We start from the raw sequence: 27635 nt of genomic DNA, 5'->3' as shown, positions 1-27635 counted from the left end.
TTGGCTATTTAAGAGTTTTTGAATATGTTCTTTTGGTATGCTCATTTTTTAGGGTTAGTTTAAAAAAAAAGAATTAAAACACATTCAAAACTCCGTCTTTTGAAAGCGCCAAGTCAGTAACCCATGTGCAGATCCCTGAGTACATTAAATACAAGCTGGTTATTGCCTATAAACTAAATTCTGTTCTGAAATTCAATTTCTTTCTTCTTCTTTTTAGTCATAACTCATCCATCAAAGGAAGTCACGACTTGGTTTGCACAAAAGCAATTAAAACATATTGTTGTCATGCTTCTTGGTTGGTTTTTCATTCACTTGACGCTATCCTCTCTCTCTCTTTTTCTTTCTCTATCTCTCTCTCTCTCTCTCTCTCTCTCTCTCTCTCTCTCTCTCTTTGTCTATATCAGTCGCTCTCTCCCTGCACTTTTTGTTTAGCAGACTTTAGTAAATTTTAACGCTCGCTTTTCTTTCTTTCATTTTTGGGTTCTTTCGATGCTTTCTCGTAAATTTCGCAATGGACGTTTTTATGTGTGTTTGGCGGGCACTTCAAATAATTTTGTGCACTAAAAATTTATTGCAATTTTCGGTAATGAGAGTGCAGAGTTCAAAAAGGGTGGCCGCACAGTGGGTGGTGGGTGGTGGTTCGGTGGGTTTCCAGTATCTCTCTGTTCTTTAATTTTGTTAGTGTTTGCCTGGCGCGCGGTTTTTCTCTGTTGTTTGTTTGAACTTTGTGGCATTTCCGTTGCATTTCTTTTGTATGTTCTTGTGCGTGCGTGTGTCTGTATGTGAGTGTCTGTGTAAAGGAAACGGAAGTTTTTAATGTTGCCCATTACCCGTGAGTTGACTGGCTCTCGCTTTAGACTCCTTGTGGCTGCCCTATTCGGTTGACCAGCATTGTTTTCTTCAAATGTAAAATTAAATGGATTTAATAGTACACCAAAAAGTTGCTTAAATGGTTTAAAGTTGATATCAACTCCCGCTCTTATAGCTTTTGCAGCTTTTGTATGGCTGCCTCCCACCACACTCCATTGACCACCAAAATCCCTCCGCTTGCCACTTGTGTGCAGCGGGCACAAAGCGCATTTCGCTATTTTATTTTCCCAGTTTTTGAAGCGGCTGCCCGTATTTTTGTTGGACGCTCTTATGCCAAAAGCCTACCAAGCAGCCAGTTCGCGGCCAGGCAAGATAAACACACACACGCACACACACACACACACATACACACACACACACGTTTTACTCCAAATGCACGGCACTCGTAAATCTCGCGCGGTGAAACATCAGTTTTGTTATTGTTGTTGTTCCGGGCTCTGTTTCTGGTTCGGCTCTGCACCAAGTTGTCCGTCGTTCGTTGCTGTTGTATTACCCATGCTGCCTAGTTGTACCCTTGAATCCCGACCAAAATCTAGTCATAAAAAACACAATATTAACGTTAGCTACAGTGTGTTTTTCGGATTAGATTTCATGCGCTGTAGTTTTTTCTGTATTCATTTCAAAACTGCTCGTTTGAATGGCGTTCAAATAACTGCAAAGGAATACCTTCTTCATGATATTTCTAATGAAAGTTCAGTAAGGTATACATATTTGACTTAGCATTTTTCATTATCTCTGAAATGAACTTCATTGAACAACAATCCGAAAGGGACGGCAGCTGAATATTTTTCGTAGTTTTATTTTTATCGGGTTTCTTATTATATATAAATATATTATAATTTATATTATTTAATTGTCAATTCTATCCTATGTTAGCTCTCCAAATAAGTAGAACTGTTATAGAACTCATTCTGTGCAAATCATAAAATAATATTTATGAATGTTGTCGTAAATATCTTAAATCCGTTATATTCAAAAATTATTTAAAAACTACAAATTCGGACTCAAAAAAATACAGATCCTTAAAATTTCGGAACTAGAGAAGCCTTCAATGGAAGGCTAGGCCTAGCCTATGCCAGTAGTCTACTCTTTTTACCAATATTGTCGGGGCTTACGTAAGCCCCATTGTTTCAGGTGCTTGACTGAATGGTTACAAACGTTCCCTGCAAATGTCATATACATGTTAACCACTTGTCGCGGCCGCACCACAGACAACCTTAAAACCAGACAGAGCCGTATCCCCCATATGCCAACCAGTTTGGTCAGTACATATTTTTTTTGTTGCTATCTTATCTTTTTTATTTGTTTTGTTTTCCCCGGCAGCTTTTGATGTTTGCTGTTTGTTTTGGTTTCATTTTTAATGTTTGTGTCTGGAGCAACCCTAGCGGACAGAATCGCCCTCACCTGGTGTCACATCACCCCCGCGAAGCACTTCGGTTGATGCTCTGATACAGAAATTAATTGCGTGGATCGAGTGGCAACAACTGGTTGAGTGCGAGAGTGTTGCCAAAATGTTGACGCATGCTAAGCCAAAATCACACACACCCAAACAGACACACAAACAAGCACACACAAAAACATACACACACTCGTCACCGCAACGCGCTACAAGTGACAAACGCAAACACATTTGCCCGACTATCCGCCAAATATTTTATATGTATATGTACCTACAACTGTCGCTGTATCTGTATCTGTGTGTGATTCTCCGCATATGAGCACTTGACGAGATTTGTTTATTTGTCTATGCGAGCCGACCGTCTGTGGCTAACTGTCTGTGTTTGGATTTGCCGTCTGGCAAAACACAAAAAGGAAAGGAAAAAAAGTTGAATGCATTTAAAGAGAAAATCTGTACAAATAATATCAAAAGGAAAATCTGTTAAGTCCTTTGTATTGTCTGCTGATGCAATAAATTTCCTCTGTCAGACCCACAGAAAATGCAACTTCATATTAATTTTCAGCAAACTCCCTTTATTTAAAAATACTGAAAAACTATTGGTGAAAGTAGATATAATATGTATTTTGGAAACAAACAAAGTATAGAGTTCTTTATGATTAATTGTTATAAATGTTATAAATGATCAACAATTTCTAAACCATCGCCAGCATTATTTATGCACACTCTAATTTAAATGGATTTATCTCAGAACAACCAACGCGAAATGGATGCGAATTAGTTTGTTGGAACACATCAAAGAGATGCATAGGTCCTCTCTATGATCCATTAACACATGTTTCGGACCGTTTCAAATGAACTTAATGAAGTGCAGTATCAGCCACGTGCAAATTTTCAATAAGTTTTGCAATTTCAATTTTTGATTGAATTTTGCATTGCATCCTCAACTGGTTCGCTTTGATTGAGTGCGCAATTTGTTAATTTGATTTACCTCAATTGCCATCTCGCTCGCACACATACGGCAGCTGAGAGCCGGTGAGAGCAGGATGGCAAATTTAATCTGATTAAATTATTTAATTTGATGCTTGTTTTATGCGATTTTGAAATGAGCCGAATGTCTGCGCAGCGATGCTTTATAATTATGCCAGTGCGTGTACTTGATACCCTGTAACCCGCAGACTATCTAAATGTCTTATAGAATTGATAGAATTAAGCATATCCAGGCGACAATACTGCCAAGCTAGGATTTAACAGGCAGCTAAACTGCCTGGTAAATACTCAGTAGTCGACAATATAGATAAAGCGTTTGGTTCCATGGTAAGAAGATTTTAGCACGAACATGAATGTTAAGAACGTGAACCTCATCATTATCGATTTGCGTTTATTTCTTGTTAAGAACTTCAACGCTTTTGGCTGAAATAGTGATTCCACAAGGGGTATCACTCAACTCAGCACACTTGACTAGCTCACTTAGCCCTGTTTTCCCATATTTGCTTGTTGTTGTGCATAAATTAATAGAAATTCTGCTATACATATTTAATTAATTATTAATGCGCATTTTTTATAGATAATTTTGTTTAATTTATTTTTATTTGCTATTAAATTTTTTCGCTGATTATTCATTTGCTTATTCGCATATTTAATAATACATATTGTATATTGTGTCTATTGTGTGCTCTTTAAAGCTTGTCCAATTGCCAGTAACTAGAGTTAATTTTTTGTCGATTCATAATTTTATGATAATTAAACAATAAAAAATGGTGCTACAAAATTGAACACCTTAAATCGAAACCTTACAAATACTATTTTATCTGTTAAGTATATATTTAAAATTAATTTACCTACTTTACAGTAGATATCATAAACATATATTTAAGACATGCACTCGCACTTGATTCTAGACAAAAACAAAATTTGACCACCATTGATCAAAGCATCTGACAAAGCTGCTCTAGAGTCGAATACGGTTCTGGCTTCTGCTCCTTATCCGGGTACTTAAGTCCGGATGGGTCAGAGAGGGCATGGGCGGTGAGTTAATAAACACGATGTCTAGCTATCCTTGATGTTATATTTCATATTTATAATTCATATTTTTATTTATTCGTATATATATAAGGTGACCACTTCTAAATTTGAAATTAAGAGCAAAATAAGAAATGAACTGACTTTAAACAGAGCCAGCCACCCCCTTTAATACGCCTATGACATAGCCAATTAATTTGCGCCCACATCGCGTAAATATTTATACGCAATTGCACATGTCGAGTCGGTGGGCAGCATTTTCGGCATTTGCTCATTTGTGTAAGTCAACACAATTTCCATAATGCCAATGCCATAAGCTGGAACCCAGCCACCTTGATCCATATCCAACCCACGCCCACGCTCACGCCCACCTAGCAAATTTTGGTCTGGCGCAGCTGGAGCACTTGGATTTGTGTGTGTAGCCATTGCCGCCAGGTTATTTGTGCATTGTGATTTATGCATTCGGCCAAAAGCTTTCGAGCCTGCGCCGCGAATTACGCCTTGGCTTCTTGGCAACCAGTGTGGGTAAGACCGCCCACCTGAATGTCCCCACTTCTTCACTTGCAGTTACATTATTCAAAACCCTTGGCAAAGCAACCACCAGACCCCGCTGTCTCCCGTGGTCCGCACCCGTTGAGTGATTTAGCGTGCGTCTCGCCCGTTAACCGCAATGCAATTGTAATTACCCGAACTGCTTCCTTTGCTTCTATCAGCCCACAACTCTACCTTCACCCCATACAGAATTTTCATCAGCAACCCTACCCTTTCCGCTGGTCAAAGTCCTGCTGGTATTTTTTTTTTTTGTTGTGTATTTACTGGTCGTGCAGCGCGCTGCAATTAGTTCCAAATCATAAACGAGGCTTCCGCTTGGTCAACGGGTCCCACAGCCTCAGCTCCAGTTTCCATTCCATACTCCCGCTAAGCCCCAACTCTTATTTGACTGCACAATTGCGTGTACATTTAAAATTTTAATCGTTTTTGTGCACGCACTTCAGCAGCAGCAACAACAAAAATCGCTTTTTGTATGCAATTTTTGTAAAATGCATTTTCAGTGCTTTTGGTTTGCTTTTATCCCTTGGGTTGGGGCGATCACAAAGGGTTGCTTAAATCCCAGTTGATACCAGTTAATGCTGCAGATTTTGAAAATGAAAATTACGCACAGATTTCGAGTTTTGTGCACGCATTTGTATAAGTGTGAATGTGTGTGTGCGCGTGTGTTTCTAGGGATTATTTATAAAATAAATGTAAATAACAGCATGTTAAGTGTGTTTAACATTTTGTCTTATGTTATTCACATATCTGTTTTAGAAATGTTCATAAAAATGATTCGAATTGAAGAGGCAAAGCTTTTCATAAATCATTTGTATAGAATTTTGGCGTCAATCGAGCAAATATTTTATTTTAGTTTTCGAGTATATATTTTATGTAATATTTATGTATTTCAGTACTTTTTCTCAAGAAAATCCAGTGGTATTGGTATAGGTAATACCTCTAACCCAAACACACGCATCGCAAGCTGAGAACTTTAAGCAACCGTTCTTCTTTTTAAATATTCTCCAATTTTAAAAAGTACAATACTTTGTAAACTATACTTTATTTGTATATACTTTACGTAAACCTCCATACTAAATTGTGTATAATAGTTAATTTCTGCAAGTTTTACTAAAAACTTCGGCTGCGAATCGATATTTTTGGATTTTCGATGATTAAAAATATTTCATCTTTAAAGAGCAATAGGCGTTTATGAAAGCGACATCTGAGTTCGATCAACCGAATGTTAAAGCTGATCTAAATGACATAGTATATATAAAAATGATCGAAGCTACGCCCTAGAATCTGTTACAAAATTTTGCACTATGTGATTATTCGCTATTTTGCTGTCTTAAATGGGTATAGGGTATACAAATTATTTAAAGCTGTTTTTTTTTTATAAGCTTTATAAGCTCAGGGCGAGTAATTTTAGAAACCTTCAACTAAATTGAATTGTGCCGCTATAAAAATATAGAATTGTTAATGAATTGTACTGAAAACAACCAGAAAATCTCTGCCATTTGTTTTTTAAATTAGCGAAATTTAATTTATCCTGGATATAACAGCACGCAAACCCCCAAATAAAACTCCATGGCCAACAGTTGCTGGGAGGGGGTGTGCGATTGAGTGCATATCGCATTCATAATTTATACGCATTGTCAGCAAGCGCAGATTGGCCGACAACCTGTTCCTCCTCCCAGCACACCCTCCCTTTTTGCTCTTTGCAGGCGTTGCACCAATTCACGCATTGCGCATTCAGTCGTTACATGCGATTGTTTTATGCCTGCCCCATGGAGCATTGTTGCATATTTAGCAATAATAAAATATTTAGTGCCATTGCAATAAATTTATTATCGTTGCTGCGAAACACACCAGCCCACACACACACACACATACACATAGATGGCAGGTTAAATATTATAAATGAACACATAAAAATTGCAGCCGCATTTGTCGAGATTTGTCTGGGCACACGGGGCGTATTATCAATTTCTATACAATTTGCATTATGCCGCAGCCAGCCCCAGACCTCCATTTTTAATATATATATATATATATATATATATATAACATGCACTTATATCAACAAACAGCAGAAATCCTTTTCTGCCTGCTGCCCGCAGCTGCTCGCGGCCAAAAGGACATTCTGCATTGGAAATGAATGCTGGCGCACAGACACATACACAAACACACACTCATATGATAAATTGCGCACACCTTGCACTGAAATCTCTGCAGATGCCACTTGCCTTTTGTTGCATTTGTGCATTCCGCAAATATTTAACAAGCATCTCAAGCATTTCCAGCGATATGTTGAGGACGAGCAAATAACAAAAAGCAGCTGCGCCGAACTTTGGCTTACCCAATGCCGCAAGACAATGCCTTGTGAAGAGACTATACCTATACATGAGTAAAGAAATTCTTTATGTTTGAAAAATAAGTTTCTTATTTATAAATTTTGTATATACCCTGCCAATTAGCTAAAAACGCGGTAATAATGCACAAATGTATATAAACGGAATGTGGGTGAATTTTTTATTTTTATAAAATCTACCGATTAATTTGTCTGTAAGTATTTTGTACTGTAAGTGCTGAAGAGGATCAGCTGCTTCCTAAGCTGCTTAGCATTTACAGTAAAAAATACTTACAGACAAATAAGCAGCAGGCAGATAAGTTAGTAGTAGCAGGGTATCTTCTAGTCGGTCACCTGTTATTTGATTATAATTTTCATCGTATACATTGCCGCTAAATGATAATCATGAAATGTATATTTATTCGCTATCTTCGAGCATTGGATGATGAATGGACATAGGGTCGCATTGAGTGTCAATTGTGTGAATAAATGTTGAACAGATTCACGGTATTTATGACCAGCACACGTACGTGTGAGTGCCAGTCTGTGTGATTTTGAGTGTGTATGTTTCTGTGTGTGATTCTTGGCCATGTAGCATTTGGAAACTTTAACACAATGCAATTCTATTCAATTTAGCATTTATGTCCTATCTGCTGGTTAAAGTCAGTTATATTCTAAATGATGTATGCAAAGATTTAAAAAAGAACTGAGTTTGATTAAATGGGAATAAATATTAAATATAAAATCAGAATACACTGTCCGATAGATATATTATTTTTTAGGATGAAACCATAATTTTTTGAAAAAAAAAAAAACAAATCTATATCTTATAAATACCTAGAAAAGAGTTTTATAAAATTTGTACTTCCGAATTATGGTTGGAGAGGTGTTAAACTTTTAGTTAGACAAGTTATATTTTTGGCACTTGAAAAATTCGGATTAATCCAATCCAATTAATTAGGTTAGCACCTGGATTAATATTTATATATGAATTTAATAGGCTTCGTAGCTCATTTGTTTAAACGACTTAGTTTCATTTGATTTTTTTTTGTATTTTTTCTCAATATTCCTGTTCAAATCCTCTCAATTAATGGAGAATAATAAGTTATTTGTATGAAATAATTTGTTTCTCAACGGGCATTTCATTTGATTTGAAATATTTTTGGCTGGATTAATTTTAGTTTATTTATTTAATAATTGCTCACATGTCATCTGTTTAATATTTAGTTATTATGTTATTATATATAAAACCTAAATCCATTTTGTGGGGGTCGAGCCTGTCCTCGAGCTGAAATTTATTGAAGTTTTAAAGCATTGCACTGAACTTTAACTTTTTACAACTATAGTTCGGCTGTGTGAAATTTTAAAGTTTTATTTTCATCAATTGCTGTCGTGGCACACAAAGCGAAGGCAGAGACAGGAGCCGAATATAGGATCATGGCCCCGGACTGCAACTAAGCAGCTCAAGTTGCTTGCATTCATTTGAAGGAGGCAACATTTCCCGGTCCGGCAGTCGGACAGCTGCAGTACGCAGTTTCTTTTGTTAATGATACTCCTGCTGAACATCAGAAAGAGCGACGGGGTTGGGCCGAGCCGGGGCAGCAACATTATCATCATCATCATCGTCATCGAAAGGATGCCAGCCACAGCCACAACAACAAGCGATTCGGGGGAATGGGGGCAGCAATTTTGTGGATTTATTGACATTCTGTGATGTTATTAAAGTTGATTGCCAGAGACTGCGCACGTTTTGGCTTAGACGAAGTGCCCGCCTCTCATAACGTTGCGACGGGGAAAGCGGACTCAGTTGTGGCATCAACATGCAGCACAGCTATAACTACAAGTTCGTGTGTGCATTGCCAACTAATGGAAGGAAGGGCGGGTATAGTGTGGGGTGCGGGACCATTTGCACTGCGGTCAGTTTGAAAGAAACAAAAGCCAGGATAACACGAATTTTTGCCTGCCTGCATCTGTGTGTATCAGTTTGTGTTTCTCGGAAAATGGCAACAGTCAAAGTGCATGCACAGGCATGGGATGGCTGAGCGGGGAGCACGGTGTGTACGTCATTGTCATCGCTATCATCATCAAGTCTAATATGCGCATTATTGGTTTTTGGTGCTTGGAGCTGCAGTTGTCCTTAATATGACTTGCATGTTAATATGCTTATCCTGTCGCATCCTGTTTTGTACTGTCTGATCAGAAAGTGCCTGCTCTGCGCGCACCATGCAAATATTAAATGCAAATTCTCTGGCACTATATTAAAAGCTCAACTTTAACCCCCACACACGCTGGGCGCATACACACATAGATACGCATATGAGCATATATAAATATATATTTCGCCTGAGAATTTAATAAAAATGGCGAAACACACAAAACCTTTTGATCTGGCTTTTTTAATTTCGCATTTTAAATATAATTTTGTTAGTGCATATTTTTTTTTTCTTTTTGTAGGCACAACACATTGCGTATGCGTAATAAAGGCACCAAGCTCCCAACGCAATTTTCTTGTATGTTCATGTTTTAAATGAATATGCAAACGCCTTTTATTTGTGCCTTTGTTGTTATTGTTTTCCGTAAAAGTATCATAAGATTCATATTAAATTTTGTTGTTAATATGCTTTTTATTTTTGAAGTTATATTTTATTTTCTCAACTTTGCTTTAAAATTTGATTTTTATTCTTTTTATCTGCTACAACAATTTTAGCTGTTAAGTTATTTGCTACGTTGTTTGGTTTTGTATTTATGGTTATTTAAAAAAAAAAACTTGATTTCCATACATATTCATAACAACATAGAAAAAATACATGTTGATCTTAAAGAATATAAAAGGCTTGGGCAGAAAAGTGATTGGAAAATGCATTCTTATTAAAACTATTTTAAATTAAATTAAAAAATAAATATTTTGAAATGTATTATTATTATTCTGTACCCTAAAAGATAATAAGCAACACAAATTTAAAAGACTACTATGTGACTACACGGGGTATCACCCAGTCGCCATAGCACACTAGCGCAGTTCCACCGTTTTTTTTTTTGCCTTAAAATCTTTAGGCTTTAGAAGCTATAGAAGCGCATTACCAGCGCAGCTACAGTAAGTCAAGAGAACAAATGCCTTTGGCCTGAAACAAATTTCAACAGATTTCCACTTTTCATATCGCCATTTTGTGCTCTCAACAAACGCACACATACACACACACACACATATACAAGCGTGCGCACAGTTTGTCAACATGAAAAGGTTAACAAGGTAAATAACGCAAAAAGTGACAGCATGAAAGGCGAACTCGCAAAAAGAATGGCGACCAAGGACACAAAAGGCGCACACAAACAATGTTGCACACAATCAACAAAGGAGCAGGAATGAGGCATAAGCAACGTCCCAAAAGGTGGCAACTCTGGTGGAGGCTGAATCTCAGCCAAAGTAAGCGCGTTTGTGTGAATAACAACATTTTAAACATGTTTACTTTTTATTTTGTTGGCAGCGCCAACGCTTATGCAATTTATTTCTGCATGTAACTCCACTCTGCCTTCCCCTCTTCACGCCACAAACACGTTTACATGCCCAACAACAACTCGATCTCGAACTCAGTTTCCCCTTGTCTCTTTCCCCATTACAAAGCATGCCCCGAGGCCGGGCCAGGTATAATCTTTTGCTTGTCTTTCACTTTGGGAACAGGAACAGCAGCTGGCCCTTTCCTCTGCTTGCGGCAGGTACCAAAAATTTAGTTTACCCTTATTTTAAAGTGTAGTCACAACTATGACAATCAGGCAGGGGTAAGCTAGAAAACTTATTATCACATAAAAGGAACCCTATTATAAAACTTATATATTAAATTATACAATATAATATTATATAGAATTTATTCTTATTGTTTCTAAATTTTTGAACCGGCTTAGTGTACTGTTACTTATTCGGTAGGGCATGTCAAATTCGCTGCCTTGGCTATAACACTTGCGGCTGGTTATTTTTTATTTCAGCAAAAAGGTGAAAGGCATGTTAAAGAAGCCATCGGGCAGCCCATGGCGGTCAACGCTTTAGCATTAACATTAACTTTTGCATAGCTCTTTAGATTGATATTGTTTGATCAAGTCAAAAGTGCCCGACGAGCGAATACCCTGTAATGTTTCGAGCATAAATGGCTCTTTTTATGTGAATTTTTGTATAGGTTTGCAGAGAAGGAAGCTAGAAGGAATTTTCCACTAGAGGACTCCTATTTGTTGTTAGAGGCGTGTAGAGGGAAAGGCAATGTCAGCACAGAACCTTTATTCTGTATATGTATATATATAGTACAGGGTATAAAAAGAAAAAGTGAAAAACTGTCAACAGCGTGCGCTCGACTTTTGCAGTTTGGCAGAAACGGGCAGCCGGATGGATAAACTTAAGCTAAAAGTAGTTGGCTAGCAGCTACCACACCCGTAACCGAGTGAGTGGCAGGCACGCGTAGACTGCTTGCTTATGCAGCACAAGCTGCCACGCGTGACACATTGCTCTGGAGACTGCCGCACGTCGTCCAGTTGCCGATGACTCCGCTGGTGGGGCAACTTGTCAATGCAGTCATCAATGTCGGCGTTGACGGCATCAGTGCCTGTAAGTATTTTATGCTTCTTCTACGTACGCACAACAAAACGACCCAACATGTTGCATGCCACAGTGTTTCTGTGCCAATGGCCAGCCAACAGAAAAGCGTGGCAAGCGTTGCGCGTTTCCAGATCCAACTCAAATATTAATGAGCAAATGCTCATCTGGCTTGGAAATAGTTGGTTTTAATTCAAAAGACAATCCCTATTCGATTGAATTACACCCAAAACTATTTTACCTTATCTTAAGGAGGCGACGTTCTTTGGATTTCTTATCTACCATTTAATTCCATATGGTTATCTCCGATTAACTGTCAATGTTGCACCTTGGCGTATGCGTAATTGGCTGATTATAATCAGCTTAAAAAATATATTTATTTTGATTGCCCGACAGTGTTGCTAAATTTGATTTTGAACCTTTTGGCATCTGCAGCACGTTCTACGCCGTGTGAAATCCGCAAAAATTAAATCCGACTAAAATAAAAGTTACCATCGCCGACAAAAGAGTCACGTGCAAAAACTTTCTTAATTTAAAAGAAATTTTCAAACAAACTCAATTAAATATTGTCAGGCACATCTAACGATGTGTACGACCCGCCAGAAGGCAGGCAAGGGAATACATACATACATATACTTTTATACCCATATTATAATTTTGTTCTGAAATGTGTAACGCATAGACGGAGACATCTCCGAACGCAAAAAGTATATATATTCTTGATCAGTATCAACAACCGAGTCGATATAGCCAGGTCCGTCTGTCAGTTTCTATGCGACATAGTCTATAAACTAGTTTTAAAGCTTTTTTTATGAAACTGCAGAAATCCCTCTATCTGTTGCACGCAGTGAATATGTCAAAACCAGCTGAATCGGACCAATTCATCATATATTTGCCATAGGAACGAGCGATCGAAAGCTAGTTGTTTATTTAAACCCCTTTTAGTTTATTAAGATATCTTGACCAAACTCGGCATTAACTATTTTCCCTATGCTTCTTAGATACGGGCAAAGCACAATGAGCAAAATGAAAAGGTTGGATCTGCAAGGGTATAAGATCTTCGGCGTGCCGAAGATATCCTTTCTTTCTCGTGTTTTACTAAAAATTATTATTATTAAAAATAGGTTTTAGAGATAAGGAACCAATCATCTTTTTATTGCATACGATCAATGTCGTATTTAACACGGGTTTTTAACCGGGTTCTTTCTGGAACTATCTACTGTGTAAAAACAGAATTAGGTGTATATATATTCTTGAACAGCATCACAACGCACTGATCTCAGAACCTATAAGTTTGTTTTCGATAATCGATAGCTTGCTCCGTTTTCAAGTAATCGATACAAATCGCTATCGGAATCCTGATTTTTAAGCAAATCTTATGCGGTTTGCTGCAAGTTCGAACCCTACCGAGGGAACCATTTCTTATTAAACTTATTTTAATTACTGCTAAATCAAATGAGCGTTAAGTACTTGGAGTTGGAAGGGTGTTAAGGATTTCCCATAACCAAAAACTAACTCTTGACTAAAGCCTCTTACTTGATTATAGCAATTTTTCTCTAAAGCTGGATTTTGTAGATTTGGGTCGAGCTCGAACCCTTCATGTGTGTAGGTTTATATGTATTGATGTCTGTATGGATTAGTGAACATAATAATTTATTTATGAATTTAATTAACCAAATACGTATGTATGCAATACATTAGTTGACGTAATCGATGCTTATTGCAAAACAATACCCTGTTGGAAGTATTTGTAACATGCAGAAGGGAACGTCATTCTGTTTGTCAGTTTAATAGAAGCTCGTGCCTAGGTTCAGGGTATCTCCTAGTCGGTCACTTCTAGCGAGAGCATTCTTGCTTTTTTAGAAAACCTACTGTCCAGCACGTCGCTTTCTGCTGCATTAAGCACTTTTTGCAAGACAATGTTAATGCCGCAAAATTTTAATTGAGTTAATCCTTAAAACCACATGGTGGCTAACGAGCCAGCTACTAGCCAGGGATACCCAGCCAGGGCTAATTTGCTGCAGAGCAGCCAACCAGGGTAGAGCTGGGCCGGTTGGTGCTGAGTTTAGATGGTGTTGCAAGCGTAGATGCAGCCGCATCACCGCAGCTGCAGCAAATGATTATTGCTGTTCGCTAGATTAGCTAAGTTGGCTGTGCGGCATTTGATGAGGTACAAGTTGGAGCAGCCATAAAATTCAATGCTACAAATTGAGACAAACGAACAACTTCGACATTCACATATCACAACTATTCAAAATGAATACCACGAGACACCGTGAATTGGAGGAGGATTTCTTGCGCAGGCCCTCAATTGTTGATGAAGTTATCAACTTCTTGAACGAAATATCAAAGGGGGGAAAGATGGCGTGAGCTCTAGAGTCAGATAGATTCATAGAATTAATTATCTATGCGTATTACAGGAAAGACAATGTTGATAAGTCCGCGGCTGATATCATTCCGGACATTTCGGACACCAATTTTATTGTTATGCAACGCGGCCAGTTGCACGTTAAAAAGAGGAGTAAGCGCAGCTTCCTTGATATTGATATGGCACCGAATCTCGATCAAATGACATTTATGCGCCAGATAGATGTCACCCAGGCGGAACGGGATAGGGCTCGTAGGGAGCGTATTCGTGTGGCATTTAATTATCGCAGGTAGCCGTGTAATTCTCACATAGCTCACGCATCGATTTAACCCTTTACTCTCTCACAGGCTTGGAAATGCCGAGTTTCGGAAATCCAACTTTGATAATGCTATTGACTTTTACACCAAGGGACTAGAATATATAGACGATTCGAAAGTTCTCTTTGTCAATCGCAGTTTGTGCCACATTAAGTGAGTTCTTGGCAAATCCCAAGTTAAAAGAAATTGTAAAGTGTCGCAACTATTTATAGAAAACGTGATTACCAACGGGCCCTAATTGATCTAGACTATGTCTTACTGCATTTGGATGGACGCTGTTTGCGTGCCTGGCTCTATAGGGCCGGGGCTCTAAAGCGCATGAACAATGAGGATGACTATCAGAGGTGCCTTGACAACGCGCGCCGGTTGAATATAGCACAGGTCAAATATATTGAATATTTTATAGAAAAAATGAAATCCGGGTTCTGATTGTACAAGATTTAATGACGAAAAAATGTATAAATGGAATCTGTTAACCAAAAATGTTCTACAGTTTTTGGTGTTTTGCTTGTCAACTGTAAACTTACGTTTAATTACTTTTATTAGCTTTTATACCTTAAACCCATTAAAAATGCGTATAAGGGTATATTGTTTTTGTGCAAAATCCAAATGTATGTAACAAGCAGAAGGAAGTATCTCCGACCCCATAAAGTATATATATTCTTGATCAGCATCAATAGCCGAGTCGATCTAGCCATGTCCGTCTGTCTGTCCGTCTGTCCGTCCGTCCGTCCGTCCGTATGTATGAACGCAAGGATCTCAGACTTATAAGAGGTAGAGACTTGAAATTTAGATGTAGGTACTCCTAGTGCCTGCGCAGATCGAGTTTGTTTCCGATAATCGATAACTTACTCCGTTTCCAAGCAATCGATAAAAATCGAAATCGATATCCTGTTTTTGGGCAGTTTTGGTAAATTGAAATTTTAGAATTTTATATATATATATCAAATATCCTTCATGTAATACCTATCGCCACCTCCCCGCTACCACCACAGGGCTATAAATCAAGTTGATAACCCACCAATTTACGCCACAATTTTATTGCAATTGACTTTTTGAAGATACACAAATATTCTATGGTAGAAAAAGATATACCAATGTAAAACAAAGTTGTGTTTTAATTTGGATTAGATGGGACGCAAATATCAAGAACTTATGTATGCATGTGCACACACATTCATGCGCGTCCTGTTTCGCATTCTATCAACAGCATTGCAATTGCGGTTGTTTTTCTGCTGCTATTTCAATTCGTTTTTTTTTTTTTAAATACTCAAATATTGGTCTGGCTGTTGAGTAGAGGCATAGCAAGTGGTGCGGTATGTCGCAAGTTCGAGCCCTACCGGGGAAGCTGTTTTATCTTTTTTTTTTTGGCTCGTAACACCCTCGTTAAGTAGAGTCGTCAGCAAGTAATGCGGTCAGTTGCGAGCTCGCACCCTCCCAAGGGAACTTTTTTTTAAATTTATTTGGTTTTGGATTAAGATGGTTCAGGATTTTACCTAGTCGAGAGCTACCGACTATAACCTCTTACTTGTTTTAATTTATCTTTATTACTTCAAACGCTAGAACCTCTTACTTGTTATTTTTGCTGATGGCTGTATAAGCCAAGTTGGCTGTGGGGTAGTTAACAAGTCGTGTAAACTTTTAGTATTAGAAACAGAATTAAACAAACAACAACAAAAACATACAGTAACAATAACAACATCATACTGATACATAATCACAAATACTTAAACATACATACTTAAACACCAAAACAAAAATACTTAATAACGTTAACACAATGCCGACCACGACACACCGAGAGTTAGAGGAGAACTTCTTAAGAACACCCTCAAAAGTGGACGATATCATGAAGTTCTTAATCGACATAGGCAAAGCTAAAAGAGCGGAGTAAGTTCTAGAGATTGTGACAATTTTATAGAGTACATACCTTGATTCTTGCTACCTAGCGCCGCAAAGGACGATCCTGAAGTGGAAATTAACCATAGTGCGGCTATCACAGATGATAATTTTATGGTTTTGTCGCGTAACTCGCGCTTTGCTAAAAAAAACAAGCTATCGATCAGAAAGAGTTCTATAGGATCAATTCAATTGAATCAATTGAGCTTCATGCGCCAGATCGATGTCAGCCGTGAGGACCGGATTAAAGCACGTGAGGAGCGTATACGCGTTGCATCCAACTATCGCAGGTAGCTTTATTAAATTCTTAAATCTCGCGCATCCGCTAAGACGGTATTATTTCGAGCATAGGCTTGGCAATGTGGAGTATCGTAAGATAAACTTTGAGAAAGCGATTGAGCACTATTCCAAGGGCTTGGAATATATACCTGATTCGCCAGTGCTCTTTGTAAATCGTAGCCTATGTTACATCAAGTAAGTATTGCTGGCCACTGACGATGTGTCCATTTATCCAACCAACTGCAACTGTAAACAGGAAACGTGAGTTTAAGCGGGCCCTTATAGATCTCGACTATGTCATCTTGAATTTGGATGGACGCTGTTTGCGTGCCTGGCTCTATAGGGCCGGTGCCCTAAAGCGCATGAACAATGAGGCTGGCTATCTGGACTGCATTGATAATGCGCGTAGATATAATCATAGCGAGGAACAATATATTGAGAATTTTATTGAAAAAATGCGTACGGATCTTTAATATTCAGTGAATTTCAATCAAACTACATGAAAATAGTGAATAAAAAATTATTTCAAATAATAGGGTTCTGCTTCGAATGGGCTCTACATTGACATTTTCATTTTTATACCCTGAACCCATTGAAAATGGGTAAAATGGGTATGTTTTGTGCAAACGGAAGTTTATGTAACAGACAGAGGGAAGCATCTCCGACCCCATAAAGTATATGTATTCTTGATCAGCGTCAACACCCGAGTCGATTTAGCTATGTCCGTCAGTCTGTCCGTCTGTCCCTATGTATGAACGCAAGGATCTTAGAACCTATAAGAGCTGAAGGTCCTCCTGTTCCATGCGCAGATCGAGTTTGATTTCGATAATCGATAACTTACTCCGTTTCCAAGCAACCGATACAAATCGATATCGAAATCCTTTTTTTTGAGCAAATTGGGTATATAATAAGATATAGTATCAAGTGTCTTCCAGTGCTCCCAGTGCATAGCTATAAATCAAGATAATAATCCAACTTGTATTGCCCACTAATTTAGGCTACAATTTTACAGCAATTAACCTTTTAAGAATACACAAATACTCTATGGTATACTAAGATATACTGTAGAAATTTTCATTAGCATCGGGGTTTGTTTTGTGTTTCGGTACTGTTGACTGCGCACGTGTTTGCGACGCAAAATCCAAAAATTTCTGTATACATTGACACACACACATTCATGCGCGTCTTCGATTTCGATTTTTTTTTTCTCAATAAGACTCGATTATAGTTGTGGCGGTTGAGTAGAGGCGGTGGCAAGTGACGTGGTATATCCCGAGTTCGCGCCCTACCGAGGAAGCTTTTTTTTTTACTGGCTGGCGTGGCTGTTGAGTAGAGACGGCGGCAAGTAGTGCGGTTAGTTGCGAGTTCGAACCCTGCCAAAGGAACTTTTTTTTTTATTTTTCTTTATTACCACAAACGAGCGCGTAGCGCGTGCTGCATTTGTTGTTGGAATAAGAGGGTTCAGGGTATCCTCTAGTCGAGAACTCCCGACTATGCACTCTTACTGGTTTTACTTTGAAATACAAAATCAAACATTGATTCTTACACCTTGAACCTATTAAAGCTGGGTAAAAAGGATATACAGATTTTCTGCAAATGTATGCAATAGGCAGCAGGGGGTAAAGTATATTTATTGATATTTGTAACATATACTCCCTTATAACATACCCAAAATGATATTACGCCCATCTCCGATAAATCAGTAAAAATAGAATTTGTGTATTACTTTTTTAAGCCTACTCTTTGTATGCAAACCTTCAGTTAGAGCCAAAAAATTAATTCATTTTTATTTAATGAATTAAGCCTGAATCTCCCGATTTTTGGAATAGTTGCACATTTCGGTGCCACATTTATGCCCAGAAAGTTTGATACAAGTCGACTCTAAGCACCGACGTTCATAATAAAATTTGCCTAGTTTGGAGTTAGCAACAGCCGGAGTGTAAACTCTACATTAAGTATATATGTCTAAAAAAAAAGTGTGAAAATGTTTTAAACGGCAACTCGGCGTGAGATTCAGGGTATCTACTAGTCGAGCACTCCAAGGTATAGTAGTATAGTACGAACTTTAAGGAACAAATGTGTATTTTAACTCATGAATTTACTGCCTTATAGATATATACTATACACGCACATAAACAAAGCATACTGCAAAACAATTTAAAAGAAATAGAAAAAGTATAAAAATACTTGCACAAGAAAATTTGCAATTTTTTGCATAAATTCAATAAAAATTCCTATTGTCATGAGAATATTTGCCAATACAATATACATAGTACATACTCGCACTGGGCGATACAAGCAGCTACTAGTGGCCGGTGCTCGGTGCTCGGTGCCCGCTTTGGTAACCCTGAAACCCAGAGCTCCCGAATGCCTGCTCCCCAACCCAACTGGTTCTCGTTTCCATCGACTTCAATTCCAGCTACGATAAGGGCCACTTATACGCTTCGTTTGGAGCACGCTTCCCCACAAAAGACTGACGCTGCGGTTAGGTAAAGTGGGAATTGGTGGTTTGGTGGTCTGTGTGGCGCGGTGGCAGGGTGGCGGGGTGACAGCCACACAGTTTTCAATATGGCGCCAACAGAATTTGCATTTGCTGTGGCTAAGCCAGGCTGTATTGTACCATAATGAAATGCAGTTCAAATGCTTTGGGTATAAACTTTTGTCACAACTGGCAACACAAGGCGTGGCAAGGCGTGCTTGGGGTGTTGTTGATTTGTTGTCGTTGTTGCATTGTAAACTGTGGAAAACAAACGCAACGGAAGTGCCACAAAAAGGGTTTCACAGTTTGTCAATTGTATGCGGCCGCCGAGTCGACACCTAAAGACCGCAGCACCAGCTCAGCCCCTCGCACGGCATTCTCTTTGCCAAGCTTTGGCATTTCCCATGACACTACTGACACGCTGCCCTGGCTCTGGTCACACTGACTACTGCAGTCTGTTGGCTTTGCATCTAAGAAATGCAAAAATCCTTGTGGGCTAAACTCTAATCAACAGCAAAGGCAACGGCAACGGCAACGGCATCGGCAACTGCAACGTGGCTATTGCCACGCCCACTCCCACGCTTGTAATCAATGCTGTAAACACTTATTTTTGTGGTTTGCATCGCTGCAACAACAACGAAAACAACAACAATTGCCGCCGCCTGCCGGCATCCAATTTTGTGGCACATTCAAAGTTTGTCGCACGCTCCAACATTGTCCTGGCCCTGGCCTATCTACTACTCGTGGTCCTGGTTGTCATGCCACTGGCTGTTGTTGTCAGTACTTTGCGCTTTTTGCAAGCAGACAAGGCTCAGCGTTAGTATCAGAGTATGTTTTTGGATTTTCGTGCAGCAATAATGCGACGTTTTATAGGTGTGGCACTAGGAAAACCGACAACCTGCAGTTTAAAGGTAGCCCTGCGACTAGGCGTGCGGTTGTCCCAAATACAGACAATAATGCTGTTTACTCGAATGTTGAATGCTTATTGAAGAACCCAAATCACTATTTGGCACACACTTCGCAAAGTCAGATACTTTAAATTGTTAGCCATAACCTTTTGAGCTTAAAGCCTTACGTTAAGAAACTTTGAATCTTCGGATGCCAAAGCTACTTAATACATCTCCAACTGGAACAGATTGAGAATTGTAACTTAAATTTAAAACGGAGTGTTGATCCTTCTTCTTAATGAAATTGCTATTTAGAAAGAATTAAAAAAAAAATAATGTAGTCAAATTCTATTTAAAGATGTATTAAAAATATTTTTTTACCAAATGTTTTGCATAAATTTCAAAGAAACCATCTGTTTACAATGATATAATTTGCTATGCTTCAGAGAATGCTCTTAAGAAACCCTACTATAACTAACACTTGTTCGGGGAACACAAGAACGCCCTTAACAAATTACATGATGCACAAAACTACTTGGCAGTTTTCTATGTTGCTTACTCACGTGAAATATTAGTATAACGACCCTAGAGAAATTCCCTGGCTCAACCCTAAACTTTATGGCTTGAAGCCAATGTCAACAAACAGATTCATAAATCAGGCTGCGCTTGATCTCCGTTAACAGAAATTTCTTTCTGCTGCCAGCCTCAATTCTCAAGAGGATCACTATAAACCCATTTTCAGCACGCATTCAAACTATATTTTAGCATCTCAGTTGCTTTAGACTCTCATCCTCTGCCCAGCGAACGGCGCATCCCCTTGCCTTGCCCATCTGGCTGACTGTCCAGCGCTGTGTTTAGTTTTCAGCTTGCGGCTCGTGGTTTTTGGCTTCTCGGCAGCTTCTTGGCCAAAAAGTAATTTGCCCTTTATCTGTGTTGCGGTTTAAACATCCAAGCAAGAATCAAATCAACCGCTCGGTGGCAATGGGGAGTTCTGTTGGGTACAGGAAGTTCTCGGGTCGAGTCTGAGCATCTATGGGGTAGATTGTCTTTGTTGTAATATGCCTGTTTCTGTTTGTTTAGCATCTTTTATTTTGCATACCCTGTTCATATAAACTGCTGAATAACGAGTCAGCATGTGCTTTTGACTTAAGTAAGCGAGAAAGACAATACGTTCGACAACATGCCAAAGCATATGGAAATATTATTTTATATTTTATGACTAGAACGCATCACAAAGCAACTAGGCTTTTCAATTGGGTTGGTGAATGTGAAAAACCAAGCGCAGAAACCGAAGCCAGGCAGAGAGATGGTTCGAACCAGGTACAACATTTGCATTGATTTATTACCAGTTAACTATAATGAATCAATTTATTTATTCACGAGCTCCCTTTAATATATACATATAGTATATGTTTTTATTTTTCTATTATTTTAATATGATTTTCAGATTTTGAATCATTTACTACACTAATATCGTACAGAGACAATCTAAATCTAAATCGAGAAACGAGTCCAACGCACCATTACACTCGCGCGTATATTTGGCGGGCCACTCTCGTCGAAAATAGGTGCAAACTTTTCTGGAAACTTATTCTTCAGACAGCTGATCACTGTGTCTGTCAGATAGTAACGTGAAAGCCAACGGCACTCACACGGCGGTATACAGTGTACGCATTGTTTCTCAGTGGCCATCCAGGCACTGTGTGTGATCCGCTTGCCGGGATTCAGACAGCTCAGACGCCAGGGTAATAATGTATCCCGCTCTGTCCACCAGCATTCGCAAGGCGGTAGACATGTACGACAATAATTGTCATCGAAGCCAGATTCCGATGTCGTCTGACCTGTACTCTTTTCTGGGGTCTCTATGCACGTGTACAACTTATAGCGCGGCACGAGCGCAATCAGCTCGCTGTACTTGCGTTCACGTTCCCGACGTAGCCACATTTCGAGCATATCCCAATGATCCAGATTTGGAGAACGTTCCCGTATGAGTTGCATGCGTCTATACAAATCCGAGCGACGAACTGCATCATAGTTGAGGCCCGTCTGCGTGTGCCACAGCAAATAGAGCTCGTTGGGTTTCTCATCCGGCAACGAAATACTGTGCGAGAATTTCGTCAGCTCAAAGTGAAACAACATGCGAATGCCATAGGTAATGTGCTTTATGTGATCAAAATCTTTGATATTCATTGCCGACAACGCATCAGCGTCCAGTAACAACAGCTTTTTACCCCAGATCATATTCACACGAAATGTGTTCTGTGGATTTTACGATTACGTAATTGAGGACTTCTCATATAGGGCTAGAGACTCACCATGTACTGTGGATATCCATAGCGGGTTATCCATAGTCGTATATCCATATCATTCCATTCGAAGACCGAGGGTAATGGCAGCTTATCGGCCACATTAATACATAGCTCGACGAGGCTTGCAGGGGTGGCTCGGAACGGTAGGGGCCATTCGTCGCGACTGAACTGGACTCGAGGTGTTAGTAAAGTGTTATATCGAAATTTGATTGGAATAGGGCTGGTTCTTTCGGTGTCCTCCTTGAACCTAAACTTGGTGTCCGTTACGCCATATAGATAGGGCATATTAGCTATGCTACTAAGCTCCTGAGAAAAGTACTAGAAAAAAACTGCACGCATTCAGTATAGGGTGTTTTTGTGTGTTTTTATGTAGACTTGACTTTTACTGGGGAGCTTACTGACTGATACATGTACGACATTCAAACACCTATATATATATTTTCTGTTTTTGCATATCTAAAAATATACCTAAAACACCATTAAGCCTCGTCGATATTGACATACAATATGCTTGGTAGATGCACATATATTTATATTTTTTTAAATGTATTTTAAATTTGAAAATACAATATTGCTTGTATCCATTTAGATTTATACATAATTATCGATTTTTTCCTTATAAAGGCTTAGGCAACAGTAATTTTCGAGAATCTTAATTGAAATTTAAACACAAATATGTATGTTAATATTGTGTACATTTTGATAAGGATTATCCAAATTTTAGTTTTAAATACTCTTTACAAATGCCTTTACCGACAGTAACTTTTTTGTCACAGCATTGAAGCAGGCAAACTACAAACTTCCAAACTACCTAATGGTATAAATATATCTGTTATTATTGCAAGTTATTACAATCATTATTGTTATTTTTATTATTTTTCTTAGTATCGTCAATATTATTATTATTATGACTATTATTATTATCATTATTCATATTGTACTAATATTATTATTATTATTATTATTATTATTATTATTATTAATATTTATATTATTATTATTATTATTATTTTTGTTATTATTATCATTATTATTATTATTTTTATGTTTTACGTTTACCCATCTTACCACCATTTTTATAGTACTTTTATATATACTAAATTAAATAAATATTAATAATTTTATGCTATTGGTCAAAGCTATCTTTTAATCTGCGAGAATATCTTTAGACCTAGGGCATTGGCCAGTCGAGCAGTTTTCTCATATATATTTGCATTTATTTTGGAGCCACATCAGGGACTCATTTTGGTTTAGCCAAAATTGCACTTTGGCTGTCTGAACTTAAGGAACTTGGCCAAGTTGCCGTCTCGATGCGTGTTGTGTATTTTGTAGTTGGTTCGCTTGACATCAACCAGAAGTTGTACTTGCTGAGCGTCAAGTTTTTCATTAAGCAAGCACCCACCCGCATCTCGCTACCCCGCCAGTACCACCCTTTCACCCACCCGTCGGCAGCAGCACTTGACGTTGATGCTGTCATTTTGTGGCTGGCAGTTCATTTAAAGTTCTGGGAATCTCGTTTTAATTAGCATGCCAGTTTTCTTTAGCTATTTCCCCCTACTCTCGCCTGGCGCTCTTCGACTGGCATCAAGTCGAATGACCAGAAATCTATTGACACTTTTGCGCTTTATTAAATGTTTATTTGCTTTGTTGATTTCGATTTTCTCATCGAGCGAGCAGCGAATGTGAAATGCAAACAACAACAACTTGGAAACCCAAGCGAGGGGCGTATCATCAATATATGTAGGCGGGGAGTGGGCAGGGCTTTGCTAGTGTTTCATTGCGACTAGCTTAAGGCTAAGGATAACAAAACACACACACGCACACACACATACACTTGAAACAGGGTGAACTGTGTATGAGCACGGCTACTAGCAATGAACGGTAAACAAGGAAAATATATATGGGAGAGAAAACGAAGTCTCACTCCGTACGCCTTAACATACACATACAAACACACGCACGCACACTCGCATAATATCCCTGTTTATCTGCAAGTGGACGTGGGGAGTGACTGTGACAATGACTCGACGGCACAAATAGAATCGCCGAAGACACCGTCCACGCACAGTCGCGTCTTTCCCCGTGACTGTTACATTTACTGCTACTGCTACTGATACTGTTACTGTTACTGTGACTGAATTAGCAATTGCCTATATTGGCGGGGTGTGTTGGTGTCGGCTAAAATACATACAGCTGGCCGTATCTATTGGGCCACACACTGACAAAAATAATCGCTGAAGTAGCAATAGTAAAATTCATAAAATTTCAAACACATTTCATTATTACGCTTGATTTCAATATTAAACCTCAAACATTTCTCAAGTTTGAGACATGGTTCAACTCTATAGTTCATTGCTGATAAGATTTCGCTTTTCTATTATGTAATTGGATTGGTCATATGAATGATACCCGAGTGCTCCGATCCAGCCGACTCAGACAGAATAAATGTACAAATTCCAAGCTGTCAAAATGTTCTCATAGAAAGGCATTTTACAATGCATGCGCCGCATTTATTTAAATCTTAATTTCAAAGAATTGATTCGATTAAAATATAATATATTATGGTATATTGGTTAATTTGTTTATACGAAGTAAGCAAGAAAACAATGGGAAGAGTAAGGTAAACTTTTGCGTGCATTTCGTTCGAAAGTTTTTCTAGTGTGTGTCCCGCCGCAGTTCCCATGGAGTATACTATTCTTCATTTCCCATTTTCTTATACACACACACACTTACACACGCACACACATACACACTAAAACTCTGGGACTAAAAGAAATGTATTCACGTTGCTTTTTCATTATTCATGACAACTTGCTCTTGGCCGTCCTCGCTGCTAGATGTAACTGAGTCAAAGCAAACACTAGACACAAATACAGACAAAGGAGGAGCTAGGAAAAAACAAAATAGTGAAATAAAGGTGCCCCACACACACACACAAACATGCTCTGGTCGGTTGCTGGGGGTCCGGGGAAATAACAGAGATGACAATAAAAAGCAGTAAAACAATTTTCCCTCCTACGGCCACGCGTAGAGAAAGTCAGAAAAACAGCGAACCCTAAGGTAACTAATATTTTAAGAAAACAAGACACGGCTAGCAGCGGGTGGTGGGATTTTCTTGGAATGGGGGCATGCGCCCCCCACATATGTGTGCGTGGCAAGAAGGCAACAGTTTTGTGCCATGGGTCGGGTGCGGGCGGTAGGGTGATTCAGTTTTTGTGCAAGTGGCCGTCATCAAATTCAAGTGACATATTTAGACAGCTAAGCGACTCCCAAGTGTGGCAGCCACCGCACAAAGCAAAGGTGAAGTGGCATTGCCTCAGCCACAGCAAAAGCAGCAGCCGGCAGCAATTTTGCAGCAACTCAGTTGTTATTGTTGTAGCCCTTTTTTTTGGCCATGCAGCGAGGGTTTTTTGTATATGACAGCACCCACAAAAAAAATAAAAAATAAAGCAGCGACCAACCCCACACGAACCGACAACGACAACGACGCCGACGACGAAGACGACAGTTGCTTTTAATAATAAAATCATTGAGCATCAAAGCATAAAAATCAGTCAAGTGCAACATAAGCTTAAAGAGCCAGTCGTGTGGGTAGGTTGGATGCTGCTGTCAGGGATCGAAGGTAGCCAAGGTAGCACTCTGCCTGCCCTCTCTCGCATAGATGTGTTCGATTTTGCTGGGGCATTCGCCTTTTGCTTTTTTTATTATTGCTCCAGCAAGACAAAATGAATGTGATTTAATGTTATTTTTACAGCCAAATTAGTTGGCTTTTGATGTGCGTTTAACTTTTGTGGATGCCGCTTAAGCTTTAAGCCTGACAAAGGTAATGTTAAAGATGGAAGCTTGAAGAGCGCTTTGAGAAGTTTCCAACATTTGAATACTCTTTGCCGTATTGTAATCTTATCTTGAAGGAACTTCAGCTAAAGGAACCACGCTCCAAAATTTAATTTAATATACTAAGTTAACTTAAAACGTATGTCAAATATTTGAATATATTTTTTCTGATATCTGCAGGTCCTCCGAGTCCATGCGCAGATTGAGTTCCGATAATCGATAACTTGCACGGCTTCCAAGTAATCGGTAAAAATCAAAATTGACATCCTGTTGCTTGAGAAATTTCGGTGAATAAGAACTACAGTCACCAAAAGTGTTATATCAAGCATCATACATTTTATACCTATCGCCACCTCCCCGCTAATACCTAATAGCTATAAATCAAGTTAATAACCCAAGTTGTATTGCCCACCCATTTAAGCTACGCTTTTATTGCAATTTACTTTTTGAGAATACACAAATATTCTATGGTACAATAATATATACTGTAGAAAACTTCATGATGTTCGGTTTAGAAACACGCGTGTGTTTGCGGCACCAGCGCAAATTCGAAGAACATCTGTATGCATGTACACACACACACATTCATGCGCGTCTGCTTTGTATTTATTAACAGCATTATAATTGTGATTTTATTGTTTTCTGTGCTACTATTTTAAGTCGCTATTTTTTTTTCACAAAGACCTAATTATTGGTGTCCGTCCGTCCGTCCGTCTGTCCGTCCGTCTGTCCGTCCGTATGTATGAAGGCAAGGATCTCAGAACCTATACGAGCTAGAGACTTGATTTTAGATGTAGGTGCTCCTAGTGCCTGCGCAGATCGAGTTTGTTTGTCATAATCGATTACTCACTCCGTTTCCAACCAATCGATAAAAATCGATATCGATATCCTGTTTTTTGAGCAACTTTGGTAAATAATAAGAGCTAGAGTCACCAAACTTGACATATAGCTTCTAAAATAGAATATATATATGCATTTGATGTTGGAAGAAGAGGGTTCAGGGTATCCCCTAGTCGCAAGCTCCCGACTAGATACTCTTGTTGTACTTGTTTTTTATTTATTTTTGTTACTACTAAAGCAAACGAGCGCGTATCGCGAGATGAATTTGGTATTGGAATAAGACGGTTCAGGGTATCCCCTTATCGGGAGCTCCCGACTAGAACCTCTTACTTGTTTCAATTTATCTTTATTACATCAAACGCTCGCGTTGCGCGAACTCCATTTGGTGTTGGAATAAGAGGGTACAGCGTATTCCCTAGTCGGGAAATCCCGACTAGAACCCCTTACTTGTTACTTGCTACAAAAGACGTGAATTATTCAAAGGACTTTCTGGTAGGATATGCGAACTGTGGGCAACAGTTTATTGGGCACGCATTTTTTTCGTAAGTTTTTTGCAGGTTAGCAAAAAGTGGGGTGGCAATGCGGTAGCAGAAGTCACAAAAGGTGGTGCATGCAACCATAAAGAGACACCGCAGCGCCAGTTGTGCCCTCTGCGTGCAGCCATAAAAACTC

General features: G+C 38.9%; 3 protein-coding genes across 3 annotated transcripts; 2 read left to right on the top strand and 1 right to left on the bottom strand.

Moving 5' to 3' along the window:
• Nucleotides 1–13942: 13942 nt before the first annotated feature.
• On the top strand, nucleotides 13943–14911 carry LOC6632479 (tetratricopeptide repeat protein 12). Its single transcript, XM_002056256.4, has 4 exons — nucleotides 13943–14117; nucleotides 14172–14408; nucleotides 14467–14589; nucleotides 14649–14911. The coding sequence occupies exons 1-4, from the start codon at nucleotides 14008–14010 to the stop codon at nucleotides 14863–14865; spliced, it is 687 nt and encodes a 228-aa protein (XP_002056292.1). The 5' UTR covers nucleotides 13943–14007; the 3' UTR covers nucleotides 14866–14911.
• A 1170-nt stretch (nucleotides 14912–16081) lies between these two features.
• Nucleotides 16082–17126, top strand: LOC6632478 (tetratricopeptide repeat protein 12). The gene is made up of 4 exons (XM_002056255.4): nucleotides 16082–16326; nucleotides 16386–16625; nucleotides 16687–16809; nucleotides 16871–17126. The coding sequence occupies exons 1-4, from the start codon at nucleotides 16217–16219 to the stop codon at nucleotides 17085–17087; spliced, it is 690 nt and encodes a 229-aa protein (XP_002056291.1). The 5' UTR covers nucleotides 16082–16216; the 3' UTR covers nucleotides 17088–17126.
• A 4208-nt stretch (nucleotides 17127–21334) lies between these two features.
• On the bottom strand, nucleotides 21335–22689 carry LOC6632477 (uncharacterized). Its single transcript, XM_002056254.4, has 2 exons — nucleotides 22296–22689; nucleotides 21335–22239 (listed from the first exon to the last, which is right to left on the bottom strand). The coding sequence occupies exons 1-2, from the start codon at nucleotides 22572–22574 to the stop codon at nucleotides 21475–21477; spliced, it is 1044 nt and encodes a 347-aa protein (XP_002056290.1). The 5' UTR covers nucleotides 22575–22689; the 3' UTR covers nucleotides 21335–21474.
• Nucleotides 22690–27635: the final 4946 nt, after the last annotated feature.

Source organism: Drosophila virilis, chromosome 2 (assembly GCF_030788295.1).
Source record: "Drosophila virilis strain 15010-1051.87 chromosome 2, Dvir_AGI_RSII-ME, whole genome shotgun sequence".
NCBI lineage: Eukaryota > Metazoa > Arthropoda > Insecta > Diptera > Drosophilidae > Drosophila > Drosophila virilis.
Note: the sequence above shows the minus strand (reverse complement) of the source record. Positions and strands in the feature narration are given on the sequence as shown.